General features: G+C 40.9%; 1 protein-coding gene and 1 non-coding gene across 6 annotated transcripts; one reads left to right on the top strand and one right to left on the bottom strand.

The window, feature by feature from the left end:
• Nucleotides 1–1,611: 1,611 nt before the first annotated feature.
• On the bottom strand, nt 1,612–18,203 carry LOC112156485 (type II inositol 3,4-bisphosphate 4-phosphatase). 5 transcript variants are annotated; one of them, XM_036216783.1, is made up of 19 exons: nt 17,564–17,804; nt 17,170–17,283; nt 15,068–15,164; nt 14,933–15,002; nt 14,711–14,858; nt 13,057–13,187; nt 12,588–12,695; nt 12,411–12,513; nt 12,172–12,337; nt 11,919–12,098; nt 11,707–11,851; nt 11,431–11,633; nt 11,209–11,332; nt 9,042–9,168; nt 8,827–8,967; nt 7,141–7,238; nt 6,968–7,065; nt 6,204–6,358; nt 1,612–3,952 (listed from the first exon to the last, which is right to left on the bottom strand). In XM_036216783.1, exons 2-19 carry the CDS (start codon nt 17,178–17,180, stop codon nt 3,832–3,834), a joined length of 2,226 nt encoding a protein of 741 aa, XP_036072676.1. In that variant the 5' UTR covers nt 17,181–17,283; nt 17,564–17,804; the 3' UTR covers nt 1,612–3,831. The 5 variants fall into 5 exon arrangements, with proteins under 5 accessions (XP_036072676.1, XP_036072677.1, XP_024144557.1 ...); XM_036216784.1 differs by having other exon boundaries at nt 15,068–15,161; XM_024288789.2 differs by lacking the exons at nt 17,170–17,283; nt 17,564–17,804 and adding an exon at nt 17,982–18,203 and having other exon boundaries at nt 15,068–15,161.
• A 4,363-nt stretch (nt 18,204–22,566) lies between these two features.
• Nucleotides 22,567–22,638, top strand: trnam-cau. The gene has a single exon. It is a non-coding gene; the product is annotated as a tRNA-Met (tRNA).
• The last annotated feature ends 6 nt before the right edge of the window (nt 22,639–22,644 follow it).

The raw sequence follows: 22,644 nt of genomic DNA, 5'->3' as shown, positions 1-22,644 counted from the left end.
TTAGGAAGGTAGAATATTTGAGTGGGCCGCCAGATGCACAGGTGAGCCTGAAAGTCAGATAAAGAGAGTTATTTGGAGATCCTGGTTCCACGCTTGGGGTGATGGTGATCTCTTACTTAGAAATCCAGAAGCAGACGTGAGAGAGGAGCCTTTGAAGCGTCCGAGTGCAGGGCGGATGGCGTCAGGAATGATGGAAGATTCCTCCACTGCTGCGGTGTACAGGAGGAGAATCCACCGGAGGGTGAAGACCAGTGTTGGGGCAGCTTTACTCCGTGTTGAGATGAGGGAACTGGAAACGTCACGCCTCTTCAGGATGGAAACGGAGGAGGAAAAACCAGGGCAGAAAAACTCCAGACAGGGGACAGGCTTAAACTCGTTACCAGGCCAGAAAAGGGTCAAAAACATGAAAAGACTAGAAGTGCAAGGATTGTTACTAGCTGGAACGTGACTGATTCAACGAACTGGCAAGGTGGATGTGAAACTGAGGACCTTAAATAGTGTGAACACCAGCTGGAGCACAATGAGAGCTTAATCAGCACAGGTGAGTGAGATTAGGGTGGAGGAAGGAAGGGAGGGGTGAAGGAGCAGAGCAGAACCATGACACATTTAATACCGCCACAGTTTGGTCAGGGGTGTCAAACTCAATCGCACAGGGGGCCAAAATCCAAAACACAGCTTCGGTCACGAGCCGAAGAGGATAAACATTTATTGAACACTCTTAAACTAAAGATTGAAAATTAGAAAATATAATTATGATTTAAAATAAATCAACTTAAACCTTAAATGATTTATAATATTTGCTCTCCAGAAAAAATATATCCTGTCAAAACTATACAAGTTAGAAATAAAGTAAATTTACTTTTATACAGAGCCCCAAAAGGCGCATTAAGGTAAAAATATATATATTTTTTTCAAAAAATTGAATTAAAAAAAAAAGAAAAATCTGGTTGCTAACTGGTAAGCAATATATAGTTTGCACCAGAGAGTAACAGATTTTTTTCTAAATATAACATTTTATTTTTGGTTAATACCTGGTGCACACTAAATAGCAAAATTTGTTTTTCCTAAAAATTAGAGTAAAACATTTTTTTTTCTGGGTACCAACTGGCGTACACCAGAAAGTAACTTATTTTTTTCTCCTTAAAAATGAAGCAAAAGGTGTTTTTTCTTTGAATTGAGGTACATTTTATTTTCTAAAAATTAAAGTAAAAAAAATGTTTTTCAAAAAACTAAAGTAAAAAATATTTTTCTAAAAATTAGAGAAGAAAAATGTTCTGGTTGTGAACTGGCGGGCACCAGTACAATTAAGGTAAAACAAAAATGGTATCCGGTGCGCACCAGATATAGTAGCTGGTGTACAACAGATACTAACAATTTTTTTCCAACAAAAAATTTAAAGTAAAAAAAAAATCTTTATTTTTCTTTTTTAGTAGCTGGTTCACACCAGATACAAACTGAATTCTAAAAATTCTAAAAATTGAAGTAAAGAAAACACTTTTAACCAAAAATTGAAGTAAAAACTTTTTTTTTCTTTTAAAATAGTATTTTTTTTCTGGTTACTAACTGAACAGTTAGTAGTAAGATTTTTTTTTCTTAACTTTAATTTTTAGATTTTTTTATTTTTTTATTTAAATTATTTTTACCTCAATGTCCCTTTAAAGAGTCCACATAAAACAGAACATTTGGGGATTTTACCATAGAACTGAGACTTTAGTTCTTATTTTAGTGCTAATTGCACCAATGGTTTGATGTTTTTTGGGGAAAAACGTAAACTTAAAGAAATGTTACGTTCACAGGGTGTTGGAATGATAAGAAAAATTACTGTCCGACTCAGAAAACCCACAAAAAATGACAAATCTTCCAACACCACATAAAGGCAGAATAACTTCCTGCACCTTAACAAAGGTAAAAATTTTTAGACAGCGCAATAGGGAAAATAATGTAGGGAAAATAAAACAAATAAGGATTATTATTATAATTTATTCCCGCTTGGCGGACTAGATTAAATAGTTAAGAGGGCCACATATGCCCCCTTGGCTGTAATTTGCCCACCCCTGAACTAGAATGTGGCGTAAAGGCACCACACGACAGCAACACTCAAATGTCATAGGCCGCGCAACTTCCATTATCCTTATCCTTACAAATACTTTACAATACACTTACCACACATACAACAATGATATGTTACATTTTCTTGATGTCCCATGAGGTGGCCATATAAACCTTAAGAAAACTGCTTGACACTGCGCTCCCCTTAAGATGTGCTCCTTTCTACGACCCTCCAAGAGTCCTGACAACAGAAGAACCCACAACACCTGTGACTAAGGGGTTAGCCTTGCCATAGAGTTTGACGTCTTCAATACTGGAGGGTTTGGGTAAGTAAATGCCACAACTATTCAAGATTTATGCACATGACTGAGAGTTGGCCTTCAAGTGTACCTTTTACAGCTTTGGGTAGTTATCAATGAAGGATCTTGGTGTTCAGTTGAAACACAAAAACTCCTGGATCAATAAGGAAGTGAATCGGTTAAATCTTGGTTATCATTCCAGTACAGAGGTTGATCAGTTAGTTTTGATTTATATGCCTCATAACTCTTCCTAGCTATTAAGATATACATATACCACAGTGGTAGAAGTTGGACAGGACACAACCCTTTTGGAGATCTGTTGGGACGTTCAACTTTGTCAACTGGTTAGTCCTATAGGTTTGCGGTAGAGATAGTTAGAGCCTGGTAGCTTTCAATTCATCGTTCCTGAGACTCAATATGGGATGTCCCACTGAATCATTTTCTGGGATGCTATAGTCCACCATCTGCTGAGCCAGTAGGGGAGTAGGGAAGCCTTGTATCTTTTCTCCAGTACTGTCTCTTTGTTGCTCCGTTGGATTTCATTGTCTTGTTTCTGAGAGTAAACTTTGGTTGGGTCTGTACAGCCTGATCCCTGTCTCCTTGTGCTTGGTGTACATCTTCAGTTGGTCTCTCAAGTTGTGGGACCGAGATTCAAGTATGTATTGCATGTTCAGAATCAAACAGGCAACAGTTTTATGGGTATGTGATAAAAGCTAAACACATTTTTGAAGAACATCCATCCATCCATCCATCCATCTTCTTCCACTCATCCTGGACTGGGTCGTGGGGGCAGCAGTCTAAGGAAAGATGCCCAGACTTTCCTCTCCCCGGCCACTTCCTCCAGCTCCTCTGGGGGGACCCCAAGGTGTTCCCAGACCACCCGAGACGTTGTCCCTCCAGCGTCTACTGGGTTTTCCCAGGGGCCTCCACCCAGTGGAACATGCCTGGAACACTTTGAATCGCCACCTTATTGTGGTGAAGGGGTTTGAGTGCTCGAGTGATCCCAGGAGCTATGCTGTCTGGGGCTTCTGCTCCTTGTAGGGTCTCCCATGGCAGACAGGTCCTGGGGGACGAGCACTCAAATATCCCTCCACCACGTTAAGGTGGCGGTTCAAAGTGTTCTTGGCTTCACCCTGGAGCCAGGCCTGGTGTTGGGGCTCGTAGGCAAGCACCTTGTGGCTCCGGCCGGGTCAAGTCCAAAGGAGCTATGTGGGCCGATGTAAAGTGGCGAGTGCCTCAGCAGCCCGAACCCCGGTCATGGAACTTTATGAAGAACATGAAACATCAAACTGTCCAGTGACACTTTACCTCCAAGGAAATGCATGGCCTTTTTCCTTTTATTTTCTCATCTGATTGTTCTTCTGTTTCATGACGTTTTATTATTTCTATGATTGTCTTTGTCTTATTGTGCATCACTCACGAAATGAGCTAAATAAATAAAAGTGACACTGTGACACAAAATGCTTCGACAACGTGGTCGTGGTCATCCGTAGCTGCCGTCTGGAGGCCTGTAGAGTCTGGGGAAGGTGAGGAGCTGGACGGCGCTGAATGCAAACCTCCGGTTGCCCACATTCTTCTGGACGTTATCCATTCTGCAGCCGTTCCTGTGCAAACGCATGAAAATCAGCATTAATGCACAAAAGTCTGGGTTTTCTCAGTTGTTGACACAAAATTATTAATATCTCAAAAGACTTAAATATATGAAGGTACTGATTCTTTGTATTTATCCAACACTTAAAAAAATTCTAATATTGTTCTATCCTGTGCAAACTTTAAGTCCTGGTTGGATTTGTTGAAAAAGTTTTAAAGGTTTGGAGAAAAAAGGAAATATGAAAAATAAGGAAAGTGAATGTACATAGAAATGTTGCACAAAAAGCAAAGTCAGAGTTGTACTTACTTTTATCAAGTCATATCAGATGTAGAATTCAGTTTATCCATGTTCAAACACATATTAAGCAAGTTATTGTTTAATTGGGCAGCTGGTGATCAAACAAAGTAAGATAAGTTATCTCTGATTATGATGTTTATCATCATCATCTTAAATATTAACCATTGACTGTATCTAAAAGTGGTTCCAAGAAGCCAAAATCCCATAGATTTCTATAGAGAATTAAACAGCTGTCACTCATTCTATTTGTCAGAATAACTATTCCTGCTCTGATACCTTTTAACATATACTTGATCATTCTCATTTAATTAATATTTTTCTATGGTTCAAGTTACTCAAGTTATAAACTTGCCAATCACATACCTCCATAAAAGTAGGTGGAGCCTGCTGGCGTCAAAGTTCAACATTCACAAAATTTGATTGACAGATTCTACTGAGCCCTCTTTCAAGTGGAAGGAACAGGGCTTGAGACTGAATATTTGCACTGGTTGCACCGGTGTGCCTAACTTTTTTTTTAGGTGTACCAGCACAAAGATTTGACACAACCACTTTTTTGACCAGATTGCCTTTAACTCTGCAGTGTTACCTGATCACTTTGCTTTTAAACCATTGTCAATATTGGCTTTTAAGTCCTACACCGATGATATTTTTTCTATCTTACCATGGTCGAGGTGAATACTTGATTCTAGAGAGTGACAGGAGATAATTAGAAATTCTCTCAAGTTTGGGCAGGACTGCTGGTGCAGAAGTAACCTTACACTGATATCCCATCATAACTTTATTTGCACTCTGTCCCGCGAGCTTAAAGCCCCTCAGTACCCCAAGCTAACTTTAGCGTAGCAGAACAAAAACTCCAAGCAATATCGAAGCTATCCAGGTGTACAGTTCTAAGCCAGATTCCAGCTCAGAAGAGGAAAATGAAGACGATAATGGATCTATTTGTCTGCAAGTGGATGCATCAGAATGGAGCGGAGCAGGGACACATTGACCCACCCACTGCAGTTGCTGCATCATAAACTCAAGCTTTTTTAAACATTTGGTTTTCCTCTGATCCAACACACTTTAAATAAAGAAATACTCGGAAACTGTTTTAATCTTGAATACCTGTACAGTTATTTATTTATAATTATATGCTTTAAAAACAGTGCTGATCAAAAATAATGAGAATAAAATAAATATCTGATCCCTGATCGGGATATAAAACCTGATTCCAATCAAGTCTGGGACTGATCGGAACATCTATAGCTGTAACTTTGCATGAGCTGGAATCTCTTTCAAGTTTCTTGATCTATTTTGGTCCTTTACTGGTCACAGTAAATGACTTCTTGAACACGTGTAGTCCTGGAAGCTCCTCTGTGTTCATGGGTACATGGTCATCATGTGGTCATCAGCAGCTTGTTGTGTAGAAAAATTTTTGGTCAACCCAAATCTCATTTAAGGTTTAAAAAAAAGACATCAACCTTGATGTTCCTCAAACCACCAGAGCAATTGTCCTTCAACCACAAAGTTGCTGGTTGAATTCCTTTGTGTTTGTTGGACAAACATCAGAGTCATGGGTAAAGTCCAGTTCTACTGGTATTTAGCCAGCAGAATCACTAGGCTGAAGATGAGCCACAGAACCAGCAGGTGGGAGGTCACCAGCAGGAAGGCCACCGGGTAAAGGTGCCGTCTGGGAGCCTTGGGGGCCAAACACAGAGGCGGCCAGGAGCCCTGGAGACCGGAGGGCTGCTCGGCCAGATCTGAGCCAGACACAGCGAACCCCGAGTGGGCGTAACAGCCCAGCATCTGCCCCCAGGACAGACGAGATCTGGACGGGCGTTAGCATGCATGTGAGGAAGCAGGAGAAAAAGAGGAAACGAAGAAAGAAAGAAAACCATGAAAATGAAAGAAAAAGAGGACAAATCAAAGCAAAGGATGCAGAAAATGAAGAGGAGGATGGAAGCAGCGGAGCAGGAACCCACACCCACCTCCTCATGCAGTCCAGGGAGGTGCTGAAGTGCTGCTGGCTGAGGGAGTGCCGCTCTCTGAGGATCTGACACTGCTCCAGAGTCACCGACATCGCCGTGCGGTCCTTGGCGCTCTTACAGCTCGTCAGACGGATTCCATTCACCAAACGACAAACCTGCACAAAAGAACTTACTAACTACTAAATCCACAACTTCATGAACCATGTCAGAGGTTCCACCTCCAAAGATGGCTCAGAGAGTGGTTCCTGGTCCTGGACCACAGTCCACTTGGGTGCATTCAGACTGACAATGAGTTTTGGAGTATCAGGAAAATAAACTCTGGTTCACTTTAAACAAACCAAAAGTGTCCAATCTGAGGACACTCTTAAATACAAATGTTCAAGAATAAACCTTTCTGTATGCAGCCAAACCTATTATCAACACTAGGGGGCGTCCTAAACACATGGAATACATTTTCCTCCAGAAAATCCTATTAAATCTGCAGAATCAACTCATTTTTTAGTGGTTTTATTTAAAAAAAAAAATACTAAAGCAACGATACTTTATGAAAACCACTTAATCCAGAATTTAAACATTTTTTTTTAATATTAATATATTGATTGTCTAATTTCCCAAAACAGAAATACACGCCCATTTACACAAGCTTTCATTGGAAGTGGTTGCTTGAACGCACGTTTCCGAGCCCATTGTAGACGTAACTAAACAGTCAGGCTGTATACAAGAAGTGCGCCCCATAAGGGCGATTGTGACCAAGTGTCACTGACCGAGGCTGCGATCCACAGCACCTCCACGTTCTTCCGCTTCTTGGCCTCCACGCTCCGATCGAGAGACGACAAAGACTCTGACAGCGACTGGATACCAGCTGAGGAGAGAAAGCTGCCTCAGTCGAGCAGTAAAACCCAAAGTTTCTTCTCTTTGTTTCTCTCACTGGCCTTACCCATACGAGGCAGAGCGTCCCTCAGTGCGTTACAGTAAGCTCTGAGACGTTCACAGCTCTGAAGATTCAAGTTCTCCTGCAGAGAGCTGTCCCCAAACCTGTAAGAAAACCATGAATATCATTTCAACAGAACTAGAAAATGCTACCAATTAGGGGCGGAGCTACATGGGGCGAGGTGTGGGAACAGTTCAGTCCAGGAAAAAGTTTTGCCCCCTAATTTTAAAGTAAATATTAGTATCATTATTGACAAGGATTGAGGAATCATCAATACAACCATCTTTAAGCATAGAAAAAATAACAGAAACAATCATTTTTAATGAAATAATATCAATTTAAAAATGTAAATATGCATTTTTGATCATTTAAAATTGTATTGGCTTTTGTAAAAGTTTTTCTGGAGCATTTGTGGTCTTTAAGTTGAATCTCAGCCTCAACTCTTTAATAGAGGGAATAAACAGCTTTCTTATTAAATAATTCAGATTGAAATGAATGGATAGATTCAGATTAATTGTATAGATTTGCATCATCCATTGGTAAATAATACTCATCAATCGATGTTTTTAAATTTTAAAAAACTGTAGCTAAATATGTCTTTTTATTTTGAAAACACTCATATTCTTATTTTCAGTACCACATCCTGCCACCAGGGGGTGATGAAACCTTCTTGTTGAGTGTCACGTCAGACTTGTGTATTCATTCATACAACATAGAGCTCTGGGTTTGTTTTTTTTTAGCTGCAGATAGTCTAGTTTGTTAGTTTGCTCTGGAAGCTCACCTGAAGGTCAGTTCATTTTTAAACTAGCTGGTGCGATTCACGTAAGTGTGAATGTGTGTGGGGGTGCCTATTAATAAACTTTCATCTTCTTACTTTAGTCCTGAAGCCCCTACGGACCGATGATCTGGGGTAGACTCAGGCATGATGAATCTAGAGCTAGAGCTAGCGTAGAACCCCCACCCACAGAGACACAAACTTCCACCCCGCACAGGAAACATCAAACCCTTTCAAACCAGAGGGTCAGAGTAAACAACTGAAGACCCCTCCCCCATCAATTTCCTGCCTACTTATTTGCTGTCGAGAACGCAGAGAGGAAGAAACTTCCTGTTTCCTGTCTGAATATGTGATGGAAGATGAAGTTCTTCACTTTCATCACTTTCACTTCTGAACATAAATGATTATGAGCTGATGGGAAATCTGCGTTGTCATGTTTGTCATTTTTTAACCGTGCTTTTAGTTAAAAAAAAAGTAGTTTGTGAGGTTACCAAAAATAAAATGTTGTAATGTATTTACAGTTTTTGCCTTTTTTTTGTATAAATGTTTCATAATGAAACAGAAAGTGTAATTTTGTCAGTATTAATACATGTATGGTGATTTCTTTGAGAGTGGGGAGGGGCTTATGTATTTGTTAGCCCTCCCCCTCACTCTCAGCTCAGCAGATAGGAGGGGGAGGGGCTTAAACATTTGATAGCCTTTCCCCTCCTTCAAAGCATGGCAGTGATGGAGGGGGAGGGGCTCTAATATGTGTTAGTCTTTAATATTTGTTTATTTTTTTTTAAGTTTTTGCCAAGTTTCTAAACTCGAGTTATCCAAACTGATGTGTTACAAATGAACCTTTTTGTGACTGATTTTCAACAATGGCGGCTCAGACTCAGATTTTGTTTTTCTGTTAAATATCTTTGTTCGTTTACCTCTCAGCCAGACTCTGTTGCTGGTTGATTCCAATGTTGAACAGAATGGGTTCGACTCGTATCAAACGTCCAGCTTTTAGCTCCTCCGGCAACGACCTGAAGGTTTCAGGCGGCAACGGGACTTCGACCACAAATCTTCCCCTGATCGGAGGAGATCACAGTCTGTGTTGAAGGGTAAATCTATGAGCCTGAACAGAAACTTTCTTTGTACTCACCATGTTCCTCTAAGCAACGGCAGCAGGTCTTTTGGCTGCTCCGTTTTAGCCTCCGTGACTTTGAAAGCCACGCTCCTCAGGTCGGCCACGCCCACTTCCATGTCCTCCAGCATCCCGAGCTCCTCACCTAACACACAAACGAACCACGGAGGACTTAAACTCTCTGGAATTTGAGTTTACGAAACTTGAGAAGAATACATTTCTGCTCAGAGGCTAAAATGACAACATCCAACAACACAGGAACTCCATCTGGTAGTGAAGTCTTTGCGACAATGATGCAAACAGCTGTGTGTAAAAATAAAACTCGGGTTTCTGTCTCTGTGCTCACAGATCCTTTGGTGCTGTTGACCATGACTGCTGCTTCATCAATGCAAACATTTGTACCGTTTTCTCACTTAAGCCATACTTTGTCGAGATATTTCAATGTGTCCCAAATGACTTTCTCTCCTGTTGTTTTTTTTGGCAGTTCCTAGAAAAATGAGTTTTCTCCTTTGGCATCTCCATCTACAAAATATATGTTGTCCAATAGCTGAGAATGTCCACTAAAACCCATTGACTCGTTGACTCATGGCTCATTCTAGAGAAACAGTTTTGATAATAAAAATTATTTGGTTCTTGTATTGTTTGACTTTAGCTTTGTCACTGTTTCAGGGTCAAAAATCTGATTTACAATATCTATGATTTTGCTAGATGGTATGTTTTTTAAAGTTTAGGCATCAGTTTAGCAGCAGGGCAGCTTGCTTTAACTCTTTAACCCTTTAGCCCTCAGATTTCAGATTCCAGATGGATCATTTGTGCTTCTGTCCTTGGCTGTGGACCACACCTCTGGCTCATCTTGGCTGAGGACCTCACTGGATGAACACTATACAAATACCTAGTTGTAGAGTCAGACAAGCTAATTCCCCTTTAATAGACTTGTTACATCGCCTGTCCGTCCTGGGACAGGATCTCTCCTTCATGTTGACATCCCTAAAGTTTCTTCTTTTTTTCCCGAATTAGGTTTTTTATGAGTTTTTACTTACCAGGAAGGAGGGTCTAAGGACAGGGATAACCAGTTAGTTTAGTCTGCTTAATTTAGTGTAGCAATCAGCTGTTGTTTATATTTTATGACCGACTTTCTGCTTCTGTACGTTTACAGTCCTGAAGCCCAATGACACAATTGTTTTGTGATATTGGGCAATATAAATAAAACTGGAGAGAACATAGTAATGTAGCTGTTGCCAGTAACAGGAAGTAACTCTTTATATAATTGTAACTCTTCAACGGCCGTGGTGAAACGATAGGGTCGTCGACCTCTGATCGGAAGAATGATTCCCGCATTGCCCGTCGATGTGTCGAAGTGCAAGTATACGCTATTTACCATTTAACTTTTCACCTTTCAATTCCAATGGATCTGAAGCCTCTTTTCTCTGCTTCAGAATCAGTTGAGTTACGTCAATTGCATGAACCCTTTAATACTCTAAAGTGTTTCATATCAGCACTTTCTCTGCTTCAGAACCTGTCGCAAAAACGTTAATTACAGTTGAGCAATAATGGTAGTAGAAAGTATGGAACTGAAGCTCTGGTGTTAAAGAGTTAAAGGCTCTTTCATTTACTTCTGTAGATTATCCAAAAGATTCCCTGTTTCTCTCTGTACAAAATAGTCTATCAGCTTCTTTATAGAGGACAGTTGTTCTGTTTGGCATTTAAGCTTGTTTAGGACCATGGCACTGACATCGCACAGCAAGCATAATGGACTCGATGTCCTTGCATCTGCGTCAAAAGTAAGTCCGAATGAACGATAGTTTTAGCTTTATGCCCTCAAATTCACTGTCTTTCTTTTTTGGACCACTACTCCTACTAGGTACTCCAACTGGGTCAGAGTCTTGCCCAGGAGACTGGTTGTAGTTAGCGTTTTTACTTCTTAAAAGCTTCAATCATTGGCGCCCATTAAAGACAGCTGAGTTGCAGCCATCACTGACATAGTAAAGTATTACTTTACTGTGTCACTTGTTCCATAACAGACTCAACAATATCGGTGAATTTGGTAGTAGTTCAAATTCAAACTTTTAAAGATGAATGAATGGATTTGGATAATTTATCATGAAACACCTAACGATCTTTCGTGGTATTCTACTGTATTGTGGTACACTGTTGAAAATCCATGTATTAAACTCATGTTGAGTACCGTAGGTGCTCAGCAGGCCTTCAAACTGAACCAGGATTCCCACAGTGAGCAGCTGCTGCAGGAACTCAGGATCCTCCAGGCCTCCGTACAGCCTTAACACGAAGCCACAAACCAGCGCCGACAGCTGGAACACAGACAGGAATCTTTATTACTCTTCCAACCTCCAGATTCAAGAAAACACATTTGATCATCAGAGAAGAGAAGGGTGGAAGTCTTCTTTACCGCCTGGCTGAAGACGGCGTGCCGTCTGTGGAGTATCTGGGCAGGTCCCTGATTCATGGTGGCACCCACCGCCTCCTGCAGGACCACGAAGGTCATGGCGGTCCGAGCCTTTGCCACTGCCTCGCGCACGCAATCCCTGAGGGTGATCACCAGTGGGAGCAGCTGCTCCTGCCAGGAGGACTCAGACGAGGAGCAAGGAGACGCTGGGAAGCAAAGTGGATACAGTTTCTTAAGAATCTCCTTACTTTGAGTCTAAAACTTTAGAGGCCGTCCCACCATTGTTGTAAGACTTTGTGTCCTCAGAGTATTCCTGCTGCTCCGCTGGCGGCTGCTCCTGAGGATGGGGCTCCCGTCCCAGCAAGCGGTCCACCATGGCGATGATGCAGTTGAGACTTTTGGCCACATTGGTCCACGTCAGGTCCTACGCAAACACACACGTGAAAAACTGCCACACTTGTCCAAAACAGCTCACAAGTGCTCGGACTTACCCATTCCTCCTCGTCGTACTCGTCCTCCGCCAGACGCTCCGGATGAGGGGGAGACCCCTCACACAGCAGCCCGTTGCTGTGGACGTGGCTGTCATTGCAGTTGGAGGCGCACTGACTGTGGATGTCCAGCAGGGCGCTTTTAACCAGCTCATCTTTCAGTGCGTGAACGAACCGATGAACCTGATTGGCAGCAAACACAGTTTCAGGTGTTGGAATATTACCGTCGTCTTCTGTGGTTTCATTGGTTCCTCACCTGCTGAGAAAGGCCATCCAGGACCTGCAGCAGCCGGTTGGCTCTCGGCTCCAGGGAGATGGAGAGCAGCTCCTCTGCCAGTCCGAAGATGAGAGGCTGCAGATGGGTGACACTGACCAGCAGGTCCCTGGCTCTGCAGCCTTCATCGGAGGAGTAGGAGACTGAGCTGCAGAGGGAGATGGGAGGTCAGTCGCAAAAGTCCTGGTAGTGACAACCCAACGACCATCTGTGGAGGATACCTGCTCCTGCGGTGTTTACAGAGAATCCTCTTCAGCCCTCCATGCCTGAAGCCGTAGTGGTGATCAGCTGGAGCACCAAACGTGACAACCTCATACCAAACACCTGGAGAGGACCATCTCTCAGCTTAACCAAGAAACAGGAAGTGGGTAAAAGATAGAAGCACTTCCTGGATCTACCTGCACTTCCTGGGCTGGTGACCTCCATTCTCTGGGAATGAAGGTTGGTTGGAACGAACTGAAGATGTCTGTCAGATTTACTGAGGCTGGACTTGAAACAAGAAGAGGCTGTTTTGAAAAGAGAAACATTCTGCTACAGATGAAGGAATAAGGGACAGAGACAGACATGAATGGTGGCTCGTATGTAGGAATGAAGTGACTTCACATTTTTACTGACTTAGTGGAAATAATGCTTCAATGATGGAAATTATTCCTATCTTAATTAATTTTGTAGTTTGTTAATGTTTTCTAGAAACTGTGACTCTAAAGCATTTAATTTGTTAAAAGATGACCTTAGATAGTTAGAAATGCGTATTATTCCCTGAAGTCTGTAACCAGTAAAGTGGAGGTGATTCTTGAAGAAAAACTTTAATTGAAGTCTCTATCCCCATCAAGCTAAAACTTTTTAAACATTAATAACTGACTTCACCTGACAGTTTTCCGATCTCCGTCAGAGTTTCCTGGTAACAGCCAATCAGATGGTTGCAGAGGTTGATGACATCACAGCGGAGGCCGTCCCAGTGAGGCAAAAGCTGTCCCAGTTCCCTCAGATCCAAGACTCTGAAGGTAAAAAAAAAAAACATACTTCTGAATCACATGAGATCAATGTTCAATATGAGCATCTTTCTGGTTCCAGGTCAACGTCAAAACATGTGTCCTCAGCGGTTAGCAGCATCTTAAAATTTTATCAAACATGAAATTATTGTGAAAAGTGATCCGATCGTGGCCTCAAAGAGAGCCCAGCGACTGATGAAATCAAGGACATCCTAAAAGCACCTGATAACTTGACGCTCATGAAGACCCAGAGAGACGGTTACTGGAGCCTAACCCTTTAACCCTGGAGACGTCGCTGACGACGCTCCTTCATATGCACCGTCAACGTGAATCCGGTGATCCTGACGTAGAAATTTGACTTTTCATACGGACTTCACATTTGTTAAGTGTTGCATTATGGTCAAAAGTTGTTGTTCTGGGGATCCAGATCAGCTGATTTACATGCCCTTACGAACCAACAACATATTTCTCAACATATGGAGAACAATATATTTACAGTATATTCCAAATACAAGCAATATTTATTATTATAGTGAAATATATTGAAATACTCCAAGTATTACCGTTTTCTTATATTGAAATATACTGATCTATATATTGTGATATATTGCTCTTTATGCTGAAATATGCCAAATAATATAGATATATCAGAAAATAGGTCGACCATCTGTATATTAAAATATATTCAAAATATATGACTGACATGTTGAGATATATTTCTGAATATATTGGCAATATACTGTATCTATGGTGGACTGTGTAATTATTCTATTGTCTGATACAGTATAAACCCATTCCAAAAATTCCAATCCCACTAGAGAGCGTAAAGCTGGATTTGCCTTTTAAATGACTAGCTGTTCCAGTGGAGAACCATCAACATTCACATTTATAGCTAACTCTCTATTTGTTGGCACAAGCGAGTCAACATGCTGCAGCTAATCTTGCATAATCTGACAGATTTTATCAGCAGAACTAAGAGAAACGATGTAAAGATTAGAAGTACGATGTGAAGCGTCACTTCAGTCTCGTTTAGGTCGTAGGAGAGGTTTATCGGATCTCTGAAGGCACATTTTTCTAGATTTTTATATTTTTATGTAACCAATTATGGACTTGTTGAGAACTCTGTCAACAACGTTCCTCTGAAAGAGTCTACAATCAAGTTTTATCAGATTGTCATCGTCTTGGCTTTTTCAGAGAACTTCTAGATTACAGGACCAATCCTGATCAAAAATACAAAGACTTATCTTGACTTTTGTATTTGAGCCGTAAAACGAAAGAGCTTCTCAGAACGATGGTGTTTGTTAACTATCTGAGTCTGACAAATGAGAAGCTACAGAGGCGATAAAGGAGAAGTCTTGACCTACTTTCTGCACCACTGATGTCCAACAAAGATTTGTGGTATCAGAGAAGTGACGTACAGGGATGTTTGACGGATCTGGGTCTCACATCACTTCAGAAACATGTTTTTTCCAGTTGTAACCCCTGCTACTGGACCTCAGAACTATTATGTTTGTCCAGAAACACAGTACCTGCTTGTGAGCTCCTGAACGAGCGCGCTCAGTAGCTGTTTGGGCACAGAGAACGACAGCGGCGTCTCGGACATCTGCTCCTTCACCAGCAGCCACCTGCGGTCGTCCGTCTGAAAGCGGTACAGCTTACAGACCTGAGCGCACAGAACTGCACCCAAACGGGAGAAACCGTGAGGAAAACTCATAACCTCATCCAGACTGGCGTGAAGAGCGAGGTCTCACCAGCTCTCATCATGGGACTGTTTTCTTTGTCTTGGATGGAGCCGTGAAGAGCGTCACACAGGGCGGGACACTGCAAGAGAACAAACAGCTTCTGTGTTTCGACTAAACTCAAACTGGAGGTTAAATCTTCCCAACCTTGTGTTCAGGTGGAGCGCTGTCCTCTCCCTCTTCCTCCATCTGCAGGTGGGACACCTTCACCTCCCCGACCTCATTCACCCCGTCTGTCATGCTGCTGAAAGTTGAGCAGATGGTGAAACTAAGATGATGTGTCAGACTGTTTCAGCTTCTCACTTCAGAGACTCTGACCTGACAGCAAACTTGCAAACACAGAGATCAGAGTCTCTCTGATGTGGGTCATGTCTGTTTGAACGTAGAACAAAGACAGGAAGTACAGCAAAAAGGCAGGAAGTGACATCATCGTTATGTTTCCAGGATAAAAGAACACTCAAAGATGATTCTTTTGTAAAAGTTTTTTGTTGGTTTTTCTCAGTTATCTGGTCATAAATGTACTAATCAATACTTATAGCCAGCAGTAGTAGTCAACGTTCCAATACAGTGGTACACAACCCTCGGTCCGAGGGCCGGTACCGGTCTGTGGGAGAGTTGGTACCGATCTGCAGACAAAAGAAAAGCCAAAACCTACATTTCCTTTCAATTCTGAGTCTGGAAGAAGTTTTATTTTGGAAAACTCCTGGATTCTCTCCACCACATCCGACTCATTCCTGACCCTTGTGAAGTCTAAACGGGCGTTCTTGAACGCGCTTCTACCAGACGACGTTCACACTCGACTGTCGCTACCCGATACCAACACATGCACTCACAGCCAGAAGAGAATTGAGGCAAAACTGGTGAATATTGTTTCAGGCTTTTTCTTTCACAGCTCTGATCCGATACATGAAAGACTAGAGATCATAAAATCTATGACTTCAAATCTAGCAATTAATAATTTCTCCTTCATGATCAATTTTCAAACGGTTGGTACTTTGAAAAGGACGCTATTCATACATAATCAGCAAATCCAAATCCCTGATTGGTCAAAAATGAACTAGTTTAACTTTCCATGTGGCTGCACGTTTTACGTGAACATGAAGGTTTTGACCACTGAAGGCTCTTATTCACTCGATAACGTAGACTTTTCATTGGAAGTGGTCGCTTGGACACAGGTTTTTGAAAAGTAGGTTAAGAATATAGTCAAAAATTATTTAAATAAGTTTCTTAATTCATGAATCTGCCAATTGGGTATAAAAAATAATTTTACAAAATTCTTATTTTAAGAAAAACTTCAAGTCACAAAGACCTGTTTTTTCCAAACTAAGATTATTTTGTTATCGAAAAACATTCTTGATAAAATTATTTTCTTGAAAGACAGAAAATAAGGTAGATTTCTTTAAAAAAAAAAAAAAAGTATTTTTATTTTCTTAGGATTCAGTCTTTGCAGATTCACACACATTTGATTCAGATTTGACTAATGATGAGTGGAAAACTGAGAATATCTGAGTTAGCAAATGAATATCCTCCAGATTGATTAATGAGTTCTCTTACTACGTTGATGATGAGGAACAACCATGATAAAACTCCAGTTTAGATAATGAGCTGCTCTGAAACCTTTAGTTGGTATTCAAATAGAAAACCTCCAGTATCTAACTTAAACAGTCTGTGCTTCACATGAACTGAGATCATCTGCAAACAGTCTAAAGTCCATCAGAGGAACACAAACACTGTTTGCATCTCAGACTCTACGAGCCTCACAGAGAATGTCTGAACTGTGCTGAACACATGCTCAGTAGTTTAATGAGTCTGTTTGTGCTGTGTAAAAAACAATAATCTTGATAGTTTTTTTTGTTTTTGGTTTGACAGATAACTGAGATAGAACAGATACTGTAAATACCAAAAAGATGCTGAAGTTTTTAAGTACTTTTGATCAATACTAATATACAGTAGAATCAATGGAAATGAATAACATTTCCCTTTGATCTGGTTCTCTTAAACGGTCCAAAACATTATATCAGAATCAGTTAAAAACGTCACACAGGTCTGAAGTACACCATCAGATAATGGAGGTCAGAACATTTGGCTGTTTTCCATCAGAACAGAAGCTTTTCATGGATTTAAAGCAACAACTTCTGAAGCTATAAAGTTCATTTCCTGATGATGAACTTCAGAATTTAATAAAAACACAAATGGAAACAAAATCTGACTCTAATAAGACGACTTGACTCAAACACGACAAAACTAACCAGAGAAACATCTGCAGAGAGAAGAACTATTGAAGCGTTTCCCTCAGAGAACATCGTCCTGGATGTTGGTCTTCTAAAGAACTTCTGATCCAGCTCATCAAGATCTGCACAAACCTGATATTGAAAACGACAGGACAGTGTTCCCAGAGGAGCAGTTTTAGGAAACACCCAATGAGTGAAACGTGTTTTCTGATAACACAGCTGACAAAGTTAGAACCTACAACCGGACTCTTGATGAAACCTAAAACTGGACCGTTACAACCCCACGAACAGAAATGTGAAGCCTGCACAGATCTGACTGGATCACACCTTCAGCAAACACAAAACACCTTGAAACAAGCAAACCGCAGCAGCAGCTTCTGCAGCTGCAGCATGCACCAGCGAGCAGACAAACCTGAATGCAGCATGCCAGCCCAGAACTTTCCCTCCTCTGTCTACAGCAGATCCTTCACACCGACCGGCCAGTCATGGTCAAACCCTCCTCAACAGCCTCCATCTGTCCTCCTCCTGCCTGAAAGTCCTGACGCCTCAACAGGAAGAGAAGCTCTTGGCTTTTCTCTGTGAAGGCGGAGCCACAAGTTGCACTTTCACTTCCTCCTGAGCAGCAGGTATCCCGGCAACAGCCAATCCGGTGGGGTGGAGAGGCTGTTTTCTACAGAATTCCTCCACTACGAGTTCATCCACCGACTTCAAAGAAAAGAGCAGGAAGGAAGCACTAGAAAGAGTTCACATTTATCTAGAGGTAGATCTATAGACGTTTTGGGAGTAAACAAACAAACAAAACTGATCCTGGAGAGAGAAGCTTGGATTACCTGAAGCTGACGGCGCCTTGGGGATCTTTGGACTTCAGAAAACCTTTGATGGAGAACGATGGGAAGCCCAGGAAGGTTTTCTGTGAGGAACGAGAGAAGAAAAATGTTAATGAAACAGCATTGGAATAAGTAAACGACCACAAACGTGACGAATCGCAGATCAGCCTCCGGGATAACCGGATGCTGGACCTAATCTGCAGAGCGAGATTGACCTTAATACGCCGTCACACCCACAACCCCGGCAGGAACCATAAAAAATGAACAAACTTTCACTCTATGTGGGTCACAGAGTCCACCTTAATATGATAACAGCCGTAAAAGAAGGAGATAACCTTCAGAGTGAAACTGGTTGTTGTTGGTGGTAATCCTTCTAGGAAAACAAACAGACTCAACCGTCAAATCCAGAATAAAACCGTTTCAGGACTCTGGAACAACAAACAGAAGCTGAACCTCTGAGGTCAGTGGACAGATGGATGACCTGCACAGCAACCAATACAGAAAGAAAATCGTACTCATGTTTACTCACATTCTGAGACAGGAAAACCAAAACACTCACAGTTTCCTTAAACTTAAAATAAAATCATCTTTCAGGGCCTGAAAGTTGGAAATATCCTAACGTCCAACAAGCTAGCACGCCACCTCTAGTGATGAATAACTCATTAAAGTGCTCATGTCCTCCCAAAACGGTGGACGGTCCAAAAACGTCCACAAATGATCCTGAAATTATTGTTTCAATAACGATAATCAAAAGCTTAAAGGATTAAATGACAGAAAAACCTTTTGAGAAAATACATTAAATGGACGACACAGCAAACACAGTCAGTCCATCACAGTCATTTAATGAAAAGTTTTATTTTCTAGTCATGAGATCGCTCAGGATGATTTATTTCATTGAAAATAAAAACTTTTTTAGGCAGATAAAGGATTACGAGATGAGAATCTGCTGAGTGAATCCTTTATCCATCAACATGAAATAAAAACTACTAAACCCGACCAAAGGGATTTCTAGAATCTATATCATGAGGATGACAAAAGGAGAAACTTCACAAACAGGAGAGAAAGAACAGAGGCTGCAGAGGCCTCAGACTCCAGACCTCGAGGGCCGCTATCCTCTGGGCTTTTCAGAAATCCGGTCCTACTTGATGATCAGGTGAATTTAGCCAATGAGGAGGCAGGTGAGTTAGAAACATGTAGGACTCTATCCCTGGAGTTTGTTGTATTTAGGTCAAGATACTTTGAAAAATGTCATTTTTTAACTTAAGGATATAAAACCAATAAAAATCTAATTAGCACATGAAGAAAGAATCTATTACATTCAGATCTATCTGAAATGGTCAAAGCAACAAAACTTTTGTTCACTGCTTTGAGCTAATAAACAACTTTATCAGTCAACATATTTAATTTCAAAAGCTTCCTTCTGCTTATTACAGCTTCAGTGTCACCATGGTAACATATAAACCACCAGACAGACGTCCTTTAGCAAAAAGTATCTATTTAAATGTACTAAAGGCCTCACTATTAGTATAGACCAAGTATACTTCTATACTTACAATGTTCCAATTTAGTCTGAAGAAGTATTCAGCCATTATACTTCTGATACAACACATACAAGATTTATACTACCGGATACTGCAAAAGTATAAAGAAAAAACTCAATTTTTCCCAGATAACATCTAGTTTTGTTCTTTTGTCTCTCGTTCAGACCCTCAAATCTAGAAGATTCCCTCATGATTGTTGGATCCATCTAAAGCAGAGATGCTCATTACGTCGATAGAAATCAGCCAGTGTCAGTACATCGTGGACCAACAAAAATAAATACACAAAAAGTAAATAAAATGTCCATTGGCGAATAATCATCCTCATCGTGTGGTAGGTAACTTGATGGACATGAAGAACTGCCACTCAAAAGCTTGTGTACTCTTACTTTGCTGTTTTTTAATTATTTATTCATAAAAAAAGTATTTTTGACTAAATATATTGTAGAAGTTATCAACTTTGAAGTTGAATAAAGTGACTTTGGAGCATAATTCCAGGTCTGTGTTCTACACAGGACTTGTGTACTTTTACTGCGTAGTTCAGTATCATCTACTCTAGATTGAGTATTCTGAGGCTCCAATGACGAAAGAGGACGTTCTGATAACACAACATTGCCTCATGCCCTCGCTTGCACCACCAAGTTTGACTTCACTCGCTCATCTTTCTCAATGATTTCTTTCTGGGACAAAACAAGAAGCTTTAGAGATTAGACGCTAATCCTTTTGAAATCTAGAAACAAACACCGGAGAAAAAAAGAAAATCTGAGAGCTACTATAGAGAGATTCATCCAAAGAGCCAAAACAGAAAATTATATGGTTCAAATTTCCAAATATAAACCGAAATATTTATATTTTACTTTTCAAATGCAGTTCTTTACCTGTCCAGTAGAGGCGCTGTTGTCTTGTGGGAGATGGAAACAGTTGATGCAAGACATCATGGTTCTCTATTTTCAATAAACTTTTTTAAATTAATGAAAAAAAAGGACAAACCAGTTTCTAGTCTAGACTAAAGGTTACAATTACTTTTGTTTCTGCGTTAATTCTTTTTAAATTCTTTTTGTAAATGGAATTTTACAAAACTTATTTGTATCTTATAAAAAATAAATCAATGTACTTATTCATAGAAACAATCTACATTCAGGGTCTGTAATCCTAATCTGCTCCAGAACGCATCATAGATGATGACTTCTTCTGTAAGGTCAAAGGGTTAAAGTGACCAAAACGCTTATTTACAAAACAACAAAAAAGTGAAAACGGGAAGAAACGTCCATCAATCCAGAAGAAGGAAATAATCCATCAGGAGTGAGAAGTCGTTCTTTATTCTTTCTCTACAAACACAAACTGTCTGTCTGTGTCTCCTCCTCTCCTGTTGGTTTGAAGGATTAAAAACGCACGCCCATGTGCATCATGGGAAATATGGAGATTAGGGAAGAGCCTGGAAATACCTTTTTAGCAGAGCCCTTTCATTCTGTGTGTGCGTTAGAGAGATTAAATGAAAAAAAAGGCTTTGGCTGCTGCTCTTCCCCATGTCAGCAGTAATCCTGTGAAAAAAACACTTTTAGAACGCACAAATACACCAAACGGTGCAATCACACACACTCACGGTGTCACAGACGTCTGCCCTGTAAACTGTGACCCTGATGCTGTGGTTACCATGGAAACACGCAGCTGAGATGAAAACTGACCAACCCAAATCCTGCTTCAGACACCAAGGTGGATTTATATACCGTCTCCTATGAAAAGGATTTTAAAAAAATGATCCTGTGGCTTTTTTCTCATGTTGGAAGACAAGAATAAATGAAAATTATGAATAAAATTGAATTTCTGAATATTTCTTCATTTATATGGGGTTGAATTAGGAGAAGATGTTTAAATGCCATTAGAATAAGGTCCTGTTTGTGACTTAAATCTTTCAAAAAAGTTTTCTTCTTTCTGTTCCCTTTCAATTAAAAACTTGTACTTTTTTGTTGTTTTTGTTTTGTTGACATAAAAAGAAACAAAGAAATTGCTGCTAAATCTCCTGTTTTCTTGGTCGTCTCTGCAGTGGAAACATCTGGATCTGGCTCTAGCTGAGATGTACAGTTCTAGTGGATTATTGCTCTGATAGAGAAACTGGATGGAGAAAAAAAAACCAAATGAGTCTGTGTTAATTAACAAACTAAAGTCTACATCATTTGATGAAACTTAGACTGTTGCTATGACAACAAAGCTTCAACACTGACACAGAGATGATATCCATCCATCATACAGTCAAACTGATATTACACCCATAGTACTTAACGCCCTAAGAGTTCAGTAAAAACACTTCAGAAGAGGAAAGGGCTCCATCTAGTGGTCATAAAGAGGAATGACTCATCATAACTACCCTCAGCTCTTCACTCTCTCATGTTATAATTGTTATTCAAGCCTAATTTGCACTTGAAAAAAACGTAATTAAACAGCGTCTCCATAAAAACTGTAAAAATAAAAAGAGAACTAAAGTTTTTCATTGAAGAAAAAGGTATTTTACAAAACAACCCAAAGAATGCATTTAGGCTCCAGAAAATCATTTTTAGAATTTTGGGGCTGCACGGTGGCGCAGTGGTTAGCGTTCTTGCCTCACAGCGAGAAGGCCCCGGCTCAAATCCCGGCTGGGAGATTTGGGACCTCTCTGTGTGGAGTTTGCATGTTCTCCCCGTGCATGCGTGGGCTCTCACCGGGGACTCCAGCCTCCTCCCACCGTCCAAAAACATGCTTCATAGGTGAATTGGAGACTCTGAATTGCCCCTAGGTGAGAATGAATGGGTGTGTGATTGATGCCCTGTGATGGACTAACAACCTGTCCAGGGTGTACCCCGCCTTCACCCATCAGTGGCTGGGAAAGGCTCCGGCACCCCCGCGACCCCGAAGGGGATGAAGCGGTCACGACCGCGGTGACCGCTTTTTTAGTCTTTTTTTTTTGCTATCACCCGCTTCCTGGTAAAAACATGTACTTTTGGACCAGTTCTTATCCCATTATTTCTAGTAGATATCCAAGGGGTTCTTAATATCACTGCAAGTGAACTATGACCAGCAGAGTGGCGCAGCGGGAGCGTGCTGGGCCCATAACCCAGAGGTCGATGGATCGAAACCATCCTCTGCTAATTTGT

This window comes from Oryzias melastigma, linkage group LG18 (genome assembly GCF_002922805.2).
Source record: "Oryzias melastigma strain HK-1 linkage group LG18, ASM292280v2, whole genome shotgun sequence".
Lineage (NCBI taxonomy): Eukaryota > Metazoa > Chordata > Actinopteri > Beloniformes > Adrianichthyidae > Oryzias > Oryzias melastigma.
This window is presented reverse-complemented; position numbering and strand designations above follow the sequence as displayed.

Bases quoted from the DNA above. Each gene is read 5' to 3' on its own strand.
- LOC112156485 (XM_036216783.1), bottom strand. The intron at 8,968-9,041 runs GTGAGTACAAAG...TCCTCCGATCAG, and splicing joins CCGTTGCTTAGAGGAACATG to GGGAAGATTTGTGGTCGAAG. The intron at 7,239-8,826 runs GTAAACGAACAA...GTTTTCTTACAG, and splicing joins CAACAGAGTCTGGCTGAGAG to GTTTGGGGACAGCTCTCTGC.